Source organism: Oculina patagonica, chromosome 4 (genome assembly GCF_052425735.1).
Source record: "Oculina patagonica isolate OP01 chromosome 4, crgOcupat, whole genome shotgun sequence".
NCBI lineage: Eukaryota > Metazoa > Cnidaria > Anthozoa > Scleractinia > Oculinidae > Oculina > Oculina patagonica.
This window is the reverse complement of record NC_135761.1, coordinates 30693412-30708332: the sequence shown is the minus strand read 5'-3', so window position 1 is coordinate 30708332 and position 14921 is coordinate 30693412. Positions and strand designations below refer to the sequence as shown.

Genomic DNA, 14921 nt, shown 5'->3' with positions numbered 1-14921 from the left:
GCCATTTTTAGCCTTTTTATTCTTATTGTCTATTGTTTGTATGTACATATTTTAGCGCTTTTACTATATTTACACATGTAAGTTATATTGCTCATTTAATTAAAACTTCTCCTGAATTCTTAGCTGCACATACTGAGTATTTTGCCTGTAAACTGGTCTCTGAGTTACGTACCTTCTTGATGCAAACAGCATTGCTGGGATCCTTTTGTTACACAGCCCAAGTGCTATGTAGTGATTCAAAGTCAAATTTAACGTCAAAAACTCAGAACTTTTAATACATGATACGATCCAGGTTTCAAGATTACACTCTAACAATCCAGGTTCAGTTCAGGCATACCAACTATAGTTCAGGTTTTCTAGAAATACAAATATGAACTAGTAAACATAGGAAACAAATCGAAGTAAGTGTAGGTACATTTTGCAAATAATATGACTCTTACCGACTGTTTCGTTAGGTCCAAAATGCTCAACAAGGTAAAGAAATAAAAACAACATGGCGAATCCAAGCGAGAACAACGCACATGGTTGGTCACGTGATGCAAATTCGTGACGTAATATAGGTCCGCACAACGTGCACGCAATGGTAGCTACACCTTTGTTCCCCTCTTTTTGGTCGTCATAACCTCCAAGGCCCCCGAGCAGGCCAACTCTTTCAAATCTGTAAAGTAAAAAAGGGACTATTCACCCACTTGCTTATGTTAAATAGAAGATTTGAATCACCTTGAAACTAATAATTATGTGATCGAAAAAAGATATGAGAGACAGCAAGAAACAACGAATAAGAGTATTAACTGCTTCTGTATGTAATTAAATGCGCACGTGTCTGTTTGGGGAGTGGGGCATTGACGAAAAGTTCGCGAGCGGCACAAAAAAAGACAAAATTCACACTAACCTTTTGATCTTGTAGATGCACCTTATATTTCCATCATTGAAAGACAGGCAGGCAATCCTCTGGCGAAAGTCATGATGTGAAGCATGTATCCTTCCCATCTAGGAACCAACTCTGTTAGAAGAGTCACTGGCGAACGCCGAATGGTGCGACCAAATTCCCGGATGAACTGAAATAATATAACAAATAGAAAAATAGCTTAAAAATGGCTTTCGGTATACAACATTTCTATTTTAATCAAGAAATAAAAAGGTCGGCCATAAATTAATATCAAGGGTAGCGGGTGTCTTATTCATTGAAAACAAATATTCCGATTTTGTGGGAGAAACCAAAAAAACTGGAATGGAAAACTTATTGGCATTTTTGTACTAAAGTAAGAATCGTTTCTTCCCATACAAATCCTTATAATTTTGACGTCACGTAACAATCACCGTGACACTCAAATTATAACACTCGCTGAACAAAGGTAACAAGATCTATTTCTCCCATAGAGTTTGGGGTACCTGCGGTACAACTATCAGTGTACTTCCTATTGAGATCAACAGTTCATGGTTCACCAAGTCAACTTTCTAGACCATCCAAGCCTGTACACTTCGTCTTAGGATTACATAATACGCCCCCTCAAAATATAGTTCTTGGGTTGGCTCATGGGAGAGTAATTCAGGTTGTGGTATTAAAACTTTGACACCAAGGGGATCACGCTCAACAGAGGATGCGTTTGCATGCCCATCAATTCCATTAGTTTTCAGAGACTCCACAAAGAAAAACACTTCTTTGGTGTGGACGCAGATTATTTTGCTGATACGACCAAACGTTGGCAAGTCATCATGTACATCTAGAGCCACCATAAATCCTTCATGGTACAATGTGCCATTCACCTTCACCCATGGACATCTACAAAAAAGCAAAAATTTCATGGCAATTACATCACAGTTGAATAGGCTGGGTTAATAACATTACATATGTAATACTTAACAATTATCCTGCGAAATTGCGCGGAATATCGCCTGATACTTAGCCGACGAGGCCGTAGGCCGAGTTGGCTAAAATCAGACGATATTCCGCAAGATTGAGCAGGATAATTGTTTTATTATTCAACAAATCGTCAACGAAACACATTTTGCAGAAAGAAAAACTGTAATTATGGACCGCTTTACAAGATTTTGGACGAATCTTCCCAACCTACGTATATCGCAGGATATCTGTTATGTACGGATGACAGATATCGTTAACATTTTGACCATATTTGGGCAGCGCGCGCATGTGTTGAATAATAATAGCAGATATTTTGTGAGTTGCATAGTATTTTCCTAGGCCCGTAGGAGCGAGGAAAGATAACACCAATGAGCAAATCTAATGTCCGCGCTTTTTTTATGTAAGTTATAAGTAGACTCAAGCGGATGAAGACAGGTAATAAAGAAGACAGCTACTGAACTCGAGGGTAGCCCGTTCAGGAGATGTTCCCTATTTAGAAGAAGTGTATTCTCGGGTCTTGCTCGAAAACAGCAATGTCGTGATCAGTTGCAGATGAAAGAAAAAACTGAAGAAACTGCAAAAGTGCTTCCTGTCCCGCTCTAAAATACCTACTTCAACTTACTTACTTTCAGAGTGCACCATAAGTCTTTACTTACTAGTTGCTGAACTCCCAGCTTTAAATTCATCAAAGTTCTGTCGAATGCATCACCACTACTTTTCATTGCGTCTTTTGTTACCAGTGCATACAGTTGGATGACTTTAAGGGTGGACCGGTACGTAGGGCGGATATTTCCCAACGTCTAATAGAACGCTCCTGAAAAAAATGTAAACAATTAAAATGTTTGGAGCCAATGTGTTTTGATTCCATAAAAAGAAAAATGGACAGTATTTTGACTTGAGAACACTTCTTCATTTATTCCACTTTATCTTAATCACTGTCTGATACGAAATGTTTACTTAAACATTTCAGCGGCTCTGATTTCAGTTGGCCAATGTTGGTAAACATTAGCCGGCAGGTGTTGTCATAGTGCTGGCTTCCTCCGGCCGCTATTTTGAACCCTGTATATTATTTGCCATCCGAAAAAAAATATTAAGGAGCTTTCATTAAATAAAATTTCCATATACTTTAAGCAAAAAATCTTTTTTCAAGGGCTTTTTAAGCGCCCCAGAAATCTAAAATTAAATTTAAGGGCTTTTCAAAAAATTCAGAAGACCATTATTTCTCCTTTTGTCGTCATGCTTTCGTCAAGGTGTTTAAGTTTTGTTTGGTGCCACAAACGAAACCTAGGTACTCTGGAAGAAAGTACTGTTTTTATTTTTTTTACTGAAAAATAAGGGCAAGAAAAAAATATGAACTGTTATTTCTCACCCAACACAATAGTCTTTGAAGTAAGTGGGTTCGTGACATCAAAGTCATCGTAATATAGGAAAATCTGCAATGCTCCAGGATGGATTGAAAACACTGGAGGCCTCTTGGATAAATCTCCATCACAAAAGTCTGATATCTTGCCGTTTTCATCAAAGTGCGGTGACAAAAGTACCTGCAGGAAAGCACCAGAATAGTACACTACAAGTACTATCGATAACGGGAGTTTCGATTTCGATTTCGATTGGTAAAAAGCACTAATAGACCATACCAAAGTTGTCCCCTGCACTAACTAAGATGTAAACAAGTATATACAAGTATAAAATAAGGTGTTCTAATTATCCTTAATAATAAAACCCCAATACCCAGTAAGAGGAGCTCGTTTTTCATGAACATCCTCAGCATAAGAATCAGGATTAAGCCATACCAGGTCAAGACTATCTAAGAGGTGGTGGAATCTGTCATAGATATCATCCATAATCTGAAATGCATGGAAAGTAGTACAGCAGTGTGCTTGTGTTTTTTTTATGGGGTGAGTTGTTTGAAACCACACATGGAATGATCATTTTAATTACTTTAATTGCAAAGAGAGCGGGGGAGCAAGGTTGGCGCAGTGATGAGAGCACTCGTCTTCCACCAATGTGGCCTGGGTTTCATTGACAGACTCGGTACCATAAAAGGGCTGAGTTTGTTGGTTCTCTGCTCTGCTCTGAGGGGTTTTTCTCCAGGTACTCCGGTTTTTTTCCCTCTCGCCAAAAACCAACATTTGATTTGATTTGTAATTAGGGATTTGATAATTAGATTTGTAAGTTGAATTGTGATGCGTAGATGAAAATTATCACATTGATATCTGTGCAATATAAGTTAATAAATATTGTTATTGTTATTATTATTATGCTCCCTACACTCCCTAGTCAAATTTAAGAATGGTAAAATGAAGGCGGAGTACAGGCAACTTCTACAGGGAAGATGAATGAACAGAGCAACAATTTAACCTTTTTTAAATATTAAGCTTAGTTCTGATACCACTCCATCGATTAGAGTATGCCAATCTTCTTAAAAGAATCATCAGTGCCTCCATCCAAGTAGCAATAGTCCTTTGACTGCAAATGTAAATGACAGGCAGTTGTAACGTGTCCCGGAGTCTTTCCATATCTTTTTTTAGAAATCTGAAATTGAGGGTGAGGATTTTTATATAAGCTTAAGCTTATATACAACTTTCTGCAGTCAAGTTTACAAGCGTATAACTTAGCCGTTCAAGAAAAGACCAAAAGCAAAGAATTTGTACCTAAACATGGCCTCACACTGAACATCAGGTATCCTGTTGTGCAAACATGAATTCCAGCAGCAGTTCATCCAAGTCGTCTTCACTGCTACTTGAGTCATCACTGCTGTCTTCCCACAGCATCACATCTTCGATGTGTTTAGTTTTTGTTGTAAAGATCAGATCTTTACAAGCGTATTGAAACCTTAATTTTGGGAATTGTTAAAAGTGTTGGAATGATAGTTATGTAATATTTTGTGAAACCAAAATATTGGTTAAAAATGGAAACTCGCATTTTTTTTTCGTTGGTTTTATTTTTCCTATTTTTTTTAGTGTTCCTATTTTTTAATGCCAAGCCTTTGTTTTCCTATGCATAAAACTTAGTAATAAAATTTGTTGAAAACTGTTTAAAGTTCTGACAAACAAATAAACACTAACCTTGCAGCCTCTGCCATTTTGAATTCTACCAGAATCCACTTCTTTAATCTAAATCGAATTATGTTTGAACGTCAAACCGCAAACAGGTAGCCGCAGTTACAGGTTTGCGCTAAACTCAGATCTAAAATTCTCTAATATCAAATGATTTACTTACTGAAAAACAAAACAAACACATCTATCTTTATCCATCTCTCTTCTAAAATGTTACATATATGTTATTTGCTGGCCGGGAGGTCCGTATTGGAAAAAAAAACTGAACCCGAGCCTTCAGACCTAGACCTTCAGATGCGATTTTGGCTGCGTTGACGAGGAATTTACCGATTGCATTCTTACCAAGAGGACTGTTGCAGTACCATATCTATGAATCTGGCTACCTCTTGTGGTTATTGGCCAAAAAGAATGGCGAGTCCGGGTGTTTCATCTTTTCCGAGCGATGAGCGGCGAACATCTTATAGAGCTTTACGGGGCAACGCTTGCTGTTTGTGGGCCGGGCGGTTGGATTAAATGCTCTTTGGTGCGTACATTCGCCATGTCTTGTTTTTGAACCTCTTTCAGCTGCCCACACCAGAACTTCTTTATCACGTTCAGGATCTTTTTCAAGGACAATGTCTCCCCATCTTAATTTCCAGGACTCATCTCGAGCTCTGAAGCCAAAATGCAGGGATAAAACCCACCAAACGGTTTGCTGCAGCTCCTCTGGGTCGTGGTCGCCGAAATCTTCTTCACTTTTGGTGATTGCCCTTGCTGCTTGTGGGCGATTTCCCTTGGCCTACTTCTCAACCAGCTCTCTTTTCTTTGCAAGGAGAAATTCTCTTGACTTTGCAAACTCCATGTCTTGGAAGATGTTAAAAGAGAAATGTTTGTCCTTTAGATGCCTCTGAATACTTCTTTGGAAAGAGGTCAGGAAAGAGGGTTCGTAAACACAGCCATCTTTTTTTCTCACGTTCATGAAAAATTTGCACAGCAGTACGTTTAGTTCGTTGGCTAAGATATTTTCCAGATTTCTAGGCTCACCGATTGACAAACAATATCTGTTCCAGACATTTATGTCATATCCTGTTTTCTTGGTCGTATTTTCCGGCCTCTGTTTTTCAAAGTACTCTTGGATTGTAAGCATTTCATCTTCTTCGTTGTTGTTCCTTGCGTTTTCGTAATTTGTGTTGGCTGGAGGTATGTTTTCCTCATCTGGGTAATAGAATTTACCACAGCGCTTGCGATGTTGTGCATGAAGAGTCAGTAGCAAATGGACTTCTGGGACAGGTTTTCGATTATCTTTGTTGTGTCGCCATAATCTTGCTCCTTTATAGCCTTAGTTGCCATCCCCTTTAGTGTAATGCTGCTCGCTTGTACTAAAGTTAGTGCCAATGAGACTCTGCATAGCATTGTTTACTTCCACACAGGCAGGGTTTCCTTAAATACTTAATAATGCAGAAATTAACGACAGAGGTAAAATATGTTTCCCTTCTGAAATTAAGCCTGAACACGTTATGTTCTGTACAAATATCCACTAGACTTTCCCCAAGTCGCTCGTTTTTTTCCTTGTGTCCCGAAGAGTTAATTAAATACAGTGGAACCTCCATATAACCTCTATATAACGAAGTCCTCGGTATACCTTGATATAACGAAAAATGTCAACATGTGATGAAAGATAAATAGCAAACAGACCAACAAGGATAAAATTTCTTTAACCCTGTAATTTCTTAAGGCTTGTGGAAAAAGAAATAAATAGCTGGGATTTCCAGTCCAACGCCCTTGTTTCTTCTTTTACTGACCATCTTCACTGATGATCGACCTCAGTGCTTTAGAAATAAGTGGAAGATTCATGAAAGTGTCAAGGGCACATGACCCACAATCTGAAGCAAACCCATTTTACTGCAACAGCCTAGGTATTGTGTGGGTTATTAAGCTCGTGCTGCGGTCATAACTACTATTATCATATGACCCGTACGGACCCGCGCGCAATTTCCTTGGAAAACCATATGAGAAAAAGTCCCGTATGAGGGCCGTACGCCTCGCTCTAGCAGGGCCGGAAAAAGCCGTACGGCCCCGCTGCTGCTGCGGGCTGCCGAAATAGCATGGAACCAGTTGAATCCACAGCTTTGAATTCAGATGAACGATAGTTAAGATTTTTCTAAAAGCAAAGAATGTCCAACATGTTTATTAAAATTTTACTATCTAGAAAGCGATGTAGTTTGCAGGCGCAAAAATTTAAACAAAACGTGTTTAAACTTGGCAAATGATGAAGAAATACTCCTGACAACAACAATAAAATCGAAATAAATAATCGGACAAAGACATATCCTGGTTTGTAGTCATGATAAACATTGAAGAATATAAAAAGCAAATGCGAAGTAAACTCAAATTTCTCTTTCTGCTGCGTAATTTTAACTCACAACAAACAAAATACGAGTGTACATGTTTACGACTAACCTGATCAATGACACAGTTTCCCGCTTGTTGTCACGAAGCATTTTAAGCACAATTGGGACATCAACTGTAATGCAGAGCTCAACATCGTCGAGGAACTAACGAATTCAGGGACTTAGAAGCAACAGTAGACGTTCATGAATCCTACGATCCGTGGTAAACAAAACAACTTGAAGCCGAAGGGAAGCGAAGCTCTAAGCAAAATCCTGAACTGCCAGTACAATCCCTTTCCAAGTCTTTATCATAGCTTAAAATGTAATGTTGTTTTAACGTCCAAAATCCTTCTTGGTGGAAAATAAATTAATCCTCTCGTTTAAAACCAATTGCGAATTTCGGCTCAGAAGAAACGTCACTAAGTTGTTCAATCAGGATAAATTCAGTCTTCGCTGTGACGAGCACGACTAGCCGAAACGTCATGCAAATTCTTTGTTGTAGTCCTTCATAAACGTTTCTTTTGAAATTTCTACTAACTGCAGTCATTTACGAGGAATTCAGTCGGATTAAAATCTTCTTGGAATGGAGCTGAAACTCGGAGATTTGGTTGACAATTTTAACAAAAGTTCAAAAACTTTGTACGCACATCGCAGTTCAAATGCACTTTACTGGCTTCCCAAACAAATTGTGAGCTACCATTGGCTTTTCAAAATGCGCGCGAAACGGGCCGCCGCGTCTGTATCCTCGAAAGAAAAAACAAAAAAAAATTCAGTGGTCATATGATAAAATGCTTATTGACTGAGTTAGGTCGGGTTGGACGGGAAAATATTTGGCTCTCGGTCAGGACGCACGGACCTCGCTGCGCTCGGTCCATACGTCCTGACCTCGAGCCATCGAGAGTTTCCATATCTGCCTACTATGCGAGTGTACTTAGCATGTCTTGACTGGGTAACTCACATTCTACTTGTACAATTTCTCCTACCCTAACATACACAATCCTGTTTAGTTCGCTACATGCAATACCACTTACTGAATCTTATGCTAAGGAGTGAAAGAACCATTATTTATAAAGTGCAGCCCAGTCAAAATGTGCCAGCAGCCTGTGAATTTGCTTCCTGCAACAAAGTGTCTGCCATCAACTTTACACAGAACTAATTAGAACAAATATGAAGACTCTTGCATTATGAGTAGCAGGGTTAATGGACCTAGGAACACCTTGAACACATTGTACTCTAAAACAAGCTCGTGGCCTCTTGTCTATATACTTCCTACTACTCCGGCCTCTGCTCAAAGACATTTTGACTGGGCTGAAAGGTGAAACAAATGTTTGCAAAGCTATAAACTGTACCAATGTTATTTCCAGGAGACAATCATGTGGTCTGGTCTAAATGGTACATGAAATACTGGCACTTTGTATTTTTCTTTCACTTACAGAATGAGAATGGTGACGGAGATGTCTACACAACAAAACAGTACCTAAGCATCAAGAGACCAGACAGGGTGGCACTCTTCAGAGTACTGAAGCCCAAAACATATTTTTTTAAGGACAACATCTGGGCAACATTTTTTACTTTTAACTGGTGAAGTCTTTGGGGTTACAGTTCCCTTCAGAGCCATTACTTTCAAATTTTCAAGATGTTATGTATTGCATAGGAATGTGATGGCAAAGACAAGTGTTCCTTTTTTACAATTGAAATAAGATAATTGCACTATCAGCCATAATCTGAGCACCCTCCCTAAACAATTTTTTATTCCCATAAGCTCCACTTTGAGATAAAATTCCGGGAATTTTTTTTTCAAACAAAATTATAAATATTCCTCTCTGAGACTTCATTTTAGTTCAAATTCAATAGACAAAGGGCCAATGATAATTTCCAAAATCCTTTGAGTAATTTTACTGTAAAAGTCCTCTTGCCTAACTTATTAGCTACCATAGCATAATATGACTGACTAAAAGCTGATCACACCTAGTTAGATGTTTAACTAGTGGTACCGGTATATTACTTTTTAATGTCAAGCTTTGTGATTAAGAGGGTTCTCATTCAGGCTGATAAGTAATTTATTTATGACGATGGCACATGTCCTTTATACGGAATACATAATTCATGGTGGATTGGGCGACCTCTTTCAGACATCGGACACAACACAGTTGGGAAGAACCTCCCGTACATCTTCAATGAAAATACCCAGTTCATGCTTTTTATTCAGATAGAGGGGATTTTCCCACAACCCAGCCCTTTTAAGCATTCGATAGAACTCTTTGTAATCCTTGTACCTTTTTTGAAATATTCTGAGGACGAGGAAGTCCATGGGCAGAAAGAAAAGCAGCCTTGTCTTGACTTGTTATGCAGGGCAGCTGCAGACAAAAACTACAACAGACTCCTTCCGGTTCTCTTAGTGTTCCCAAGCTGTAAGTGTAATGTGAAGTCTCCCTTGCTGTGGGAGATCCAGTACTATAAGTTGTTTTTCTCACAGACCAAACGAGAAAAGGAGGACTTGAAGTAGAATATGATTTATTGAGCTCCTCAAAAATTATAAGCTTATCTGAATATGACTTTTGTAAATATCTGAATAAAATTTGAACTAAATTATTTTGATAATTTTTACGATTCCACTTTAAAAATATGCTTTACCTCATTATTTACATCTTTTCAAACGAACGAGCTTCAAATTACAAATATAAATTTATCTCGCATTCAAGTTGTGCTGAATGTAATTGAAGCAACTGAACTTCGAAACTAAATAAAATATTTCTTTTAATACCTTAATACTTCCATAATAAATTGCAAAGTCGTTGTACTTTCTACTTATTCTAATACAAATTATTACCATAGAAAAATTTTGTTTTGGTACAGGCTTCAATTACATCATCACCAACCTCATCAGCTTTCCATTTAATCTTTAGTTTCTTTCCGATCTCGAATAATCCTTCATAATCATTTTGCTCGGGGGTGCCTTTCTGTATAAGATACTTCTTGATGCTTTGCACGCCTTCCGTAGTTTCCTTGTTGACGCTTGCGACAGCGTGAAGGTGTCGCAATAGTGGATCAAGGAGATTGGTGAGACTTTCATTTGTGCAGTCTTCTGCTGGCAGGATCACAGACTTTGCCGTTGTTGTAAGATACTTTCACTTGCGTCTAACCTCCGACAAATTGAGCACATCTTCTTGCATTTGGTAGAATATAATCTTTTTAGTCATTTCGATTATTTGTGTAATTTCTTTGACTTCCCAGTACGAAACCAGGTGGCCTCTACCATTTCGCAAAAGGAAAAGTCTTAAAACAAGGTTGTCTTTGTTTCCAGTGATGGGCTGGTTGTGCTTTTTTAAAATGAACTGTAACGTGGCAATTGGCAGCTTTTTTAACGCTGCCACGGTTTTTGGGAGGCCTTCGAGATTGCCATGGTAGTTAACTTTAAATTCTTTAGGATGATCTTCGCCTCTGGATTGTGAAATAGCCTTAGCAAGAACACATTTTGGGCCTTTAAATGGTAGATTTTGTTCTTTACATTTCTGCTGTAGTTGACCTGCACTTAAATTATATAAGGGATGGTTCCTCCAGGTTTCTTTTACCATATTGTCCCGAAATGACTTGTCAACTTTTCTTTGGCATGCACTAGCTTAAGTACTGTTTGACACTTCTGACTGAAAGGCACACAAGCAAAGCAAGTTGATTTAAAATATTTTCTGGTGGTTCTCGATCAATGTTAAAAAAGATGTCTACGATTTTTCCTGGAAGAAACAGTTCACTTGAGGCTTCAATCTCTGCATTCTCTCTCATAAGGTGTTGGGTTTTCTCGAATGACAAGTAATGCAGCTCTCCATTTTCATGAATCCACCGGATGTAGTCTGGTATTGGCTGCAAATGTCCACTTCCGTCCTGCTTTTCAGACAACCCTATTTCAGTACCATATTTGTCTCTTCTTGAAGTTGAGATTGTTTCATAGTCACTGGCATAAGAGCCTAATCTCGTACCCAGATGTATACTTACCACCATAGTACACATCTGGTAGAGTGCATTCAGTTCGCCAATCTGATTGGTCGATGAACAGCTTCAGCATTTGCGCGCGGATGATGCAAAATTTGTTTCGCACACGCGCACCGTACGTCAGCTAGTAAGAAAATATTTGGATTTGAAGGCATTTGCATTCATGTTTTGAACGTTACTAATGCGAATAAACTACACATATTTTGTAGTTCAAACTTGTCAGAACAAAGTGTTTTAAAAAGACGATATTCGTGGGTAAAAAGATGGGTAAAAAACTTTGCGAATCTGACGCGTACTTGACGCGTACGGCTAGTTTGTACGCGTCAAACACAGCGCACGCTTTTTCCCGCCGTTGAAGGCTGGGTTGAATGTTTTAATTTAGCAGCAAAACATGAGTGGCGGCTTTTTTTCTTCTTCAACTCTATCTCAAGATTGTGTTACTTGTCTTTCCGTTGTATAGGAAAGAAGTTCATGAGCTTTTTACAGTGCCCAAGTGAGCTTTTCATCCACTAAATTGCCGAGCATGCGTAGTCGCGTTGTGTGTCACATTTCTGAGACATTTGACGCGAGCAAAATCCGACTTTACCAGATGTTCTCTCCGAGGGTTGAGAAGATCTGGGTACGAGATTAATAAGAGCCTTTAAAATTTTCGTCAACTTTTCAGCAATTTACTAGACTATAGAAGTATTCATTCTTTTCTGATTCGTACTGCCATTCACAGTCTTTTTTCTTCTCCTCGCTCAACTGAAGAAATTCTTTCAGCCTGTCTTCGTCATTAAAAATTCCTTTCTGCACTCCTCTATAACATTCCAGGAAATGGCCACCAAAGCTTGTTAAAGACAAGCAACTCATTACTATTTGCGCCATGTTTTCCATGTTCTCTAAGTGTTCCATACTGTGGGGTTCGGAATTGGATGGATTTCTTTGCTGCTGAATGCCCCATGTCTTGAAAGAGACTCGTCTTCTGCGGCATGTGCATTACACATTTGCGTTAAAGTAAGTTACTAGGGACTTTAAGCACCGACAACGGGGACCGCAACGGGGACGTGGAAACGCGAGGGAAAACCCCAATAACGTTCTGCGCATGTCTGGCGGGAAAAATCTTGACGTTCTGCTCCGGGGCCCGACGTGAACTGGCTGCTTTTGGCGTCGTCGGAAAACGTGAGTGCAATGTAAGTAGCTTTTCACACATTTTGTTTGTTCTTTGCTCTTAAACGAAATAATTAATATCAAATGGTATTTAAGAAACTGTAAAGATAGTCGACATGAATTTTTTGTCGCAATTTATGCGAGATAATTGAATTCATTTACAAATTCAAACTGGAGAAATCTGGTGGCGAAAATAATTTCACAGCCACTGTCAATTCTTTTAACACCGAGTTGTTTTGCTAGTTTTCCGTTATTTTTCAATGTGTATTACTTGCTTTTCTTTCTTGTTCAAAATAAGACTTGCCAAGGCGTCCAAGTTGATTTGCACCAAGACTTACAAACGGTGAATACTGCGAAATTTATCAAGATTTTCTCAGAAGATTCGTATGGCGGGAAGCGTCCGCCAACAACGGCCTGGTATTAAGAAGGCAAAATATTAGCTTACTGTTTTAATATTACAAGCAGCTTTAGTCAAGTTTAAGGTGTTCTTTCAAGTGCCGTCGGTGGCTTTAATTTTCTGGTCGAAATTTAGGAAAACCGATGGTATGCTGAAAATTAAAACCTCAAAATAAAGGGCGACAAATGTCTGCAGATTTGACTGTCGGCAAATGTAATTTTCTTCGTTGTGTACCTGTGCTATTGAAAGTCTTGCATGTATGAAAACAACTATACTTTCAATTAAGACACCTTTATGCACTGAAATAATTATCAGAGTAGACATTCTACAAAGTTGGAAACAATAATAATTCATCCTTTTGTGGTAATGTACAATAATAATTCATCCTTTTGTGGTAATGTAAGAGCTTATTTACTTATTGTAGTCTTGCTTATTTGTAATAGATTGATTCAAGAAAATTCAGGAACTGAATCATGTAAGTTCTTTAAATGTAAATTATAAAACAAGAATGGATTAGTTAAAGCTGAAAATTTGAAGCCTTAGACAACTTGACTGGAAACTAAAACCTGTTGACCTGTCTCATATATCATAACATGGACTGATCTTTCAAAACTAACAAAATTACTACACATTGAGAACACTTTTCAAGATTTTGTATTTCTTTGTTGTCTTTGACTGTGGTGTCATGAGAGAGCTGCCCCATTCTTGCTTTCAGTACAAAATGGTATATTGTAAAGTGATTTTTTCCTTTCCAGGTCAGGTCCAATGCATTGGACCAAAGATCACGATATCCTTCTGGTGAGAGAGGTTTTGGCTGTTGACCCTTTCTCAGAACCAAAAGGAAGTAGAGAAAGATCAAGTCTTTGGGAGGTTATATCCTTTCACCTCAATGCAGTGCCAGATCCAAAATTTGCAGTCAATGCAAGGTCTGTGAGGGACAGGATAAATCTCACTCTTATAAAGAAATACAAAAAGAAAATGTCAGAGGAAGAAAAGGCCAGCGGCATAGAGGGAGATCCCCCCAGTGAATTCGACAATGCAATGGAAGAAATTTGTGAGAAGTCAGATGCTGCTGATAAAGAACAACAAAATCAGTCCAAAGGAAAGAAAGAGAAGATTGAGAAAGAAAAAAAGGAGGCAGAAGAGATGCGGAATAGAGCATTAGAGAGAGTGGGAGAGACAAGAAAGAAACAACAGCTGGATGCAGGCTGTGCAGATCCTGATGTCAAACCAGGAAAGCGAGTGCGAAGAAGTGGAGCTGAAACAATTGATTACTTAAAAGAGCAGGCAAAGGTAAGTAAGCGAGCAAGCGAGTGAGTGAGTAAGTACACTGTAACCTTTATTTATACATGATTACAAAAAGCCAAGAAGTTTGTGGGGTAGTGTTTTCTAAATTAGAATTAATGGTATTAGATTTTTTCTCTACTTGTAACCAAAATATGAGAAAGAAATTGATAGGTCACATACTTCTCTCATGGACTAAGCCGCATAGATAAATGCCGCCCTTTTGTTAATATGTGCATGCTAATTACACGTAAAATTCTGCGCAGTAACCTGGATGCACAATGCAATACACTAAGGCAATGACCTTAAATCAATTTCTTTTAATTAAAATTATTTAAAGCAATTTACAGTGGAACTTTTTTTTTTTTTTAAGGTCAGGCAAGAAGAGCTGGAGTTACAAAGGCAACAGTTTCAAATGCAGTTAACAATGATGAACCAGCAGCAGCAGCAAAACCAGGCTTTGTTTGCAATTCTCAAAGACCTGGTGAAGGATAAATAAACTGATATTGGCCTTTGACTTGATTGGCAAACAAGTCCTTCCTTTTTTATGACAATTAATCAGTCTATATACCTGTCCAACTAAAATCTATAGAGCCCTGGCTTCATTTATCTTTGCCATGTTCATATTATGCAGGGTCTCAAGTCCTTTTTTTTTTCAGTGATGTTTATTTGCTTGGACATATTTGGTAAATTGAACTTTAATGTCATTTGTAAGCAAGTCTTGTTCTTGTTGAAATATATTTGAAATATCTAAAAGATATTTCAAGTGTTCACACATGTACAGTCGTGGACAGAGTTGCTGTTGGGATTGT

General features: G+C 38.4%; 1 protein-coding gene across 2 annotated transcripts; it reads left to right on the top strand.

The window, feature by feature from the left end:
* Window positions 1-12286: 12286 nt before the first annotated feature.
* Window positions 12287-14720, top strand: LOC144647838 (uncharacterized). 2 transcript variants are annotated; one of them, XM_078507542.1, is made up of 4 exons: window positions 12287-12451; window positions 13269-13300; window positions 13581-14118; window positions 14483-14720. In XM_078507542.1, coding segments are annotated over exons 2-4 (666 nt in total). In that variant the 5' UTR covers window positions 12287-12451; window positions 13269-13298; the 3' UTR covers window positions 14609-14720. The 2 variants fall into 2 exon arrangements, with proteins under 2 accessions (XP_078363668.1, XP_078363667.1); XM_078507541.1 differs by having other exon boundaries at window positions 12287-13300.
* The last annotated feature ends 201 nt before the right edge of the window (window positions 14721-14921 follow it).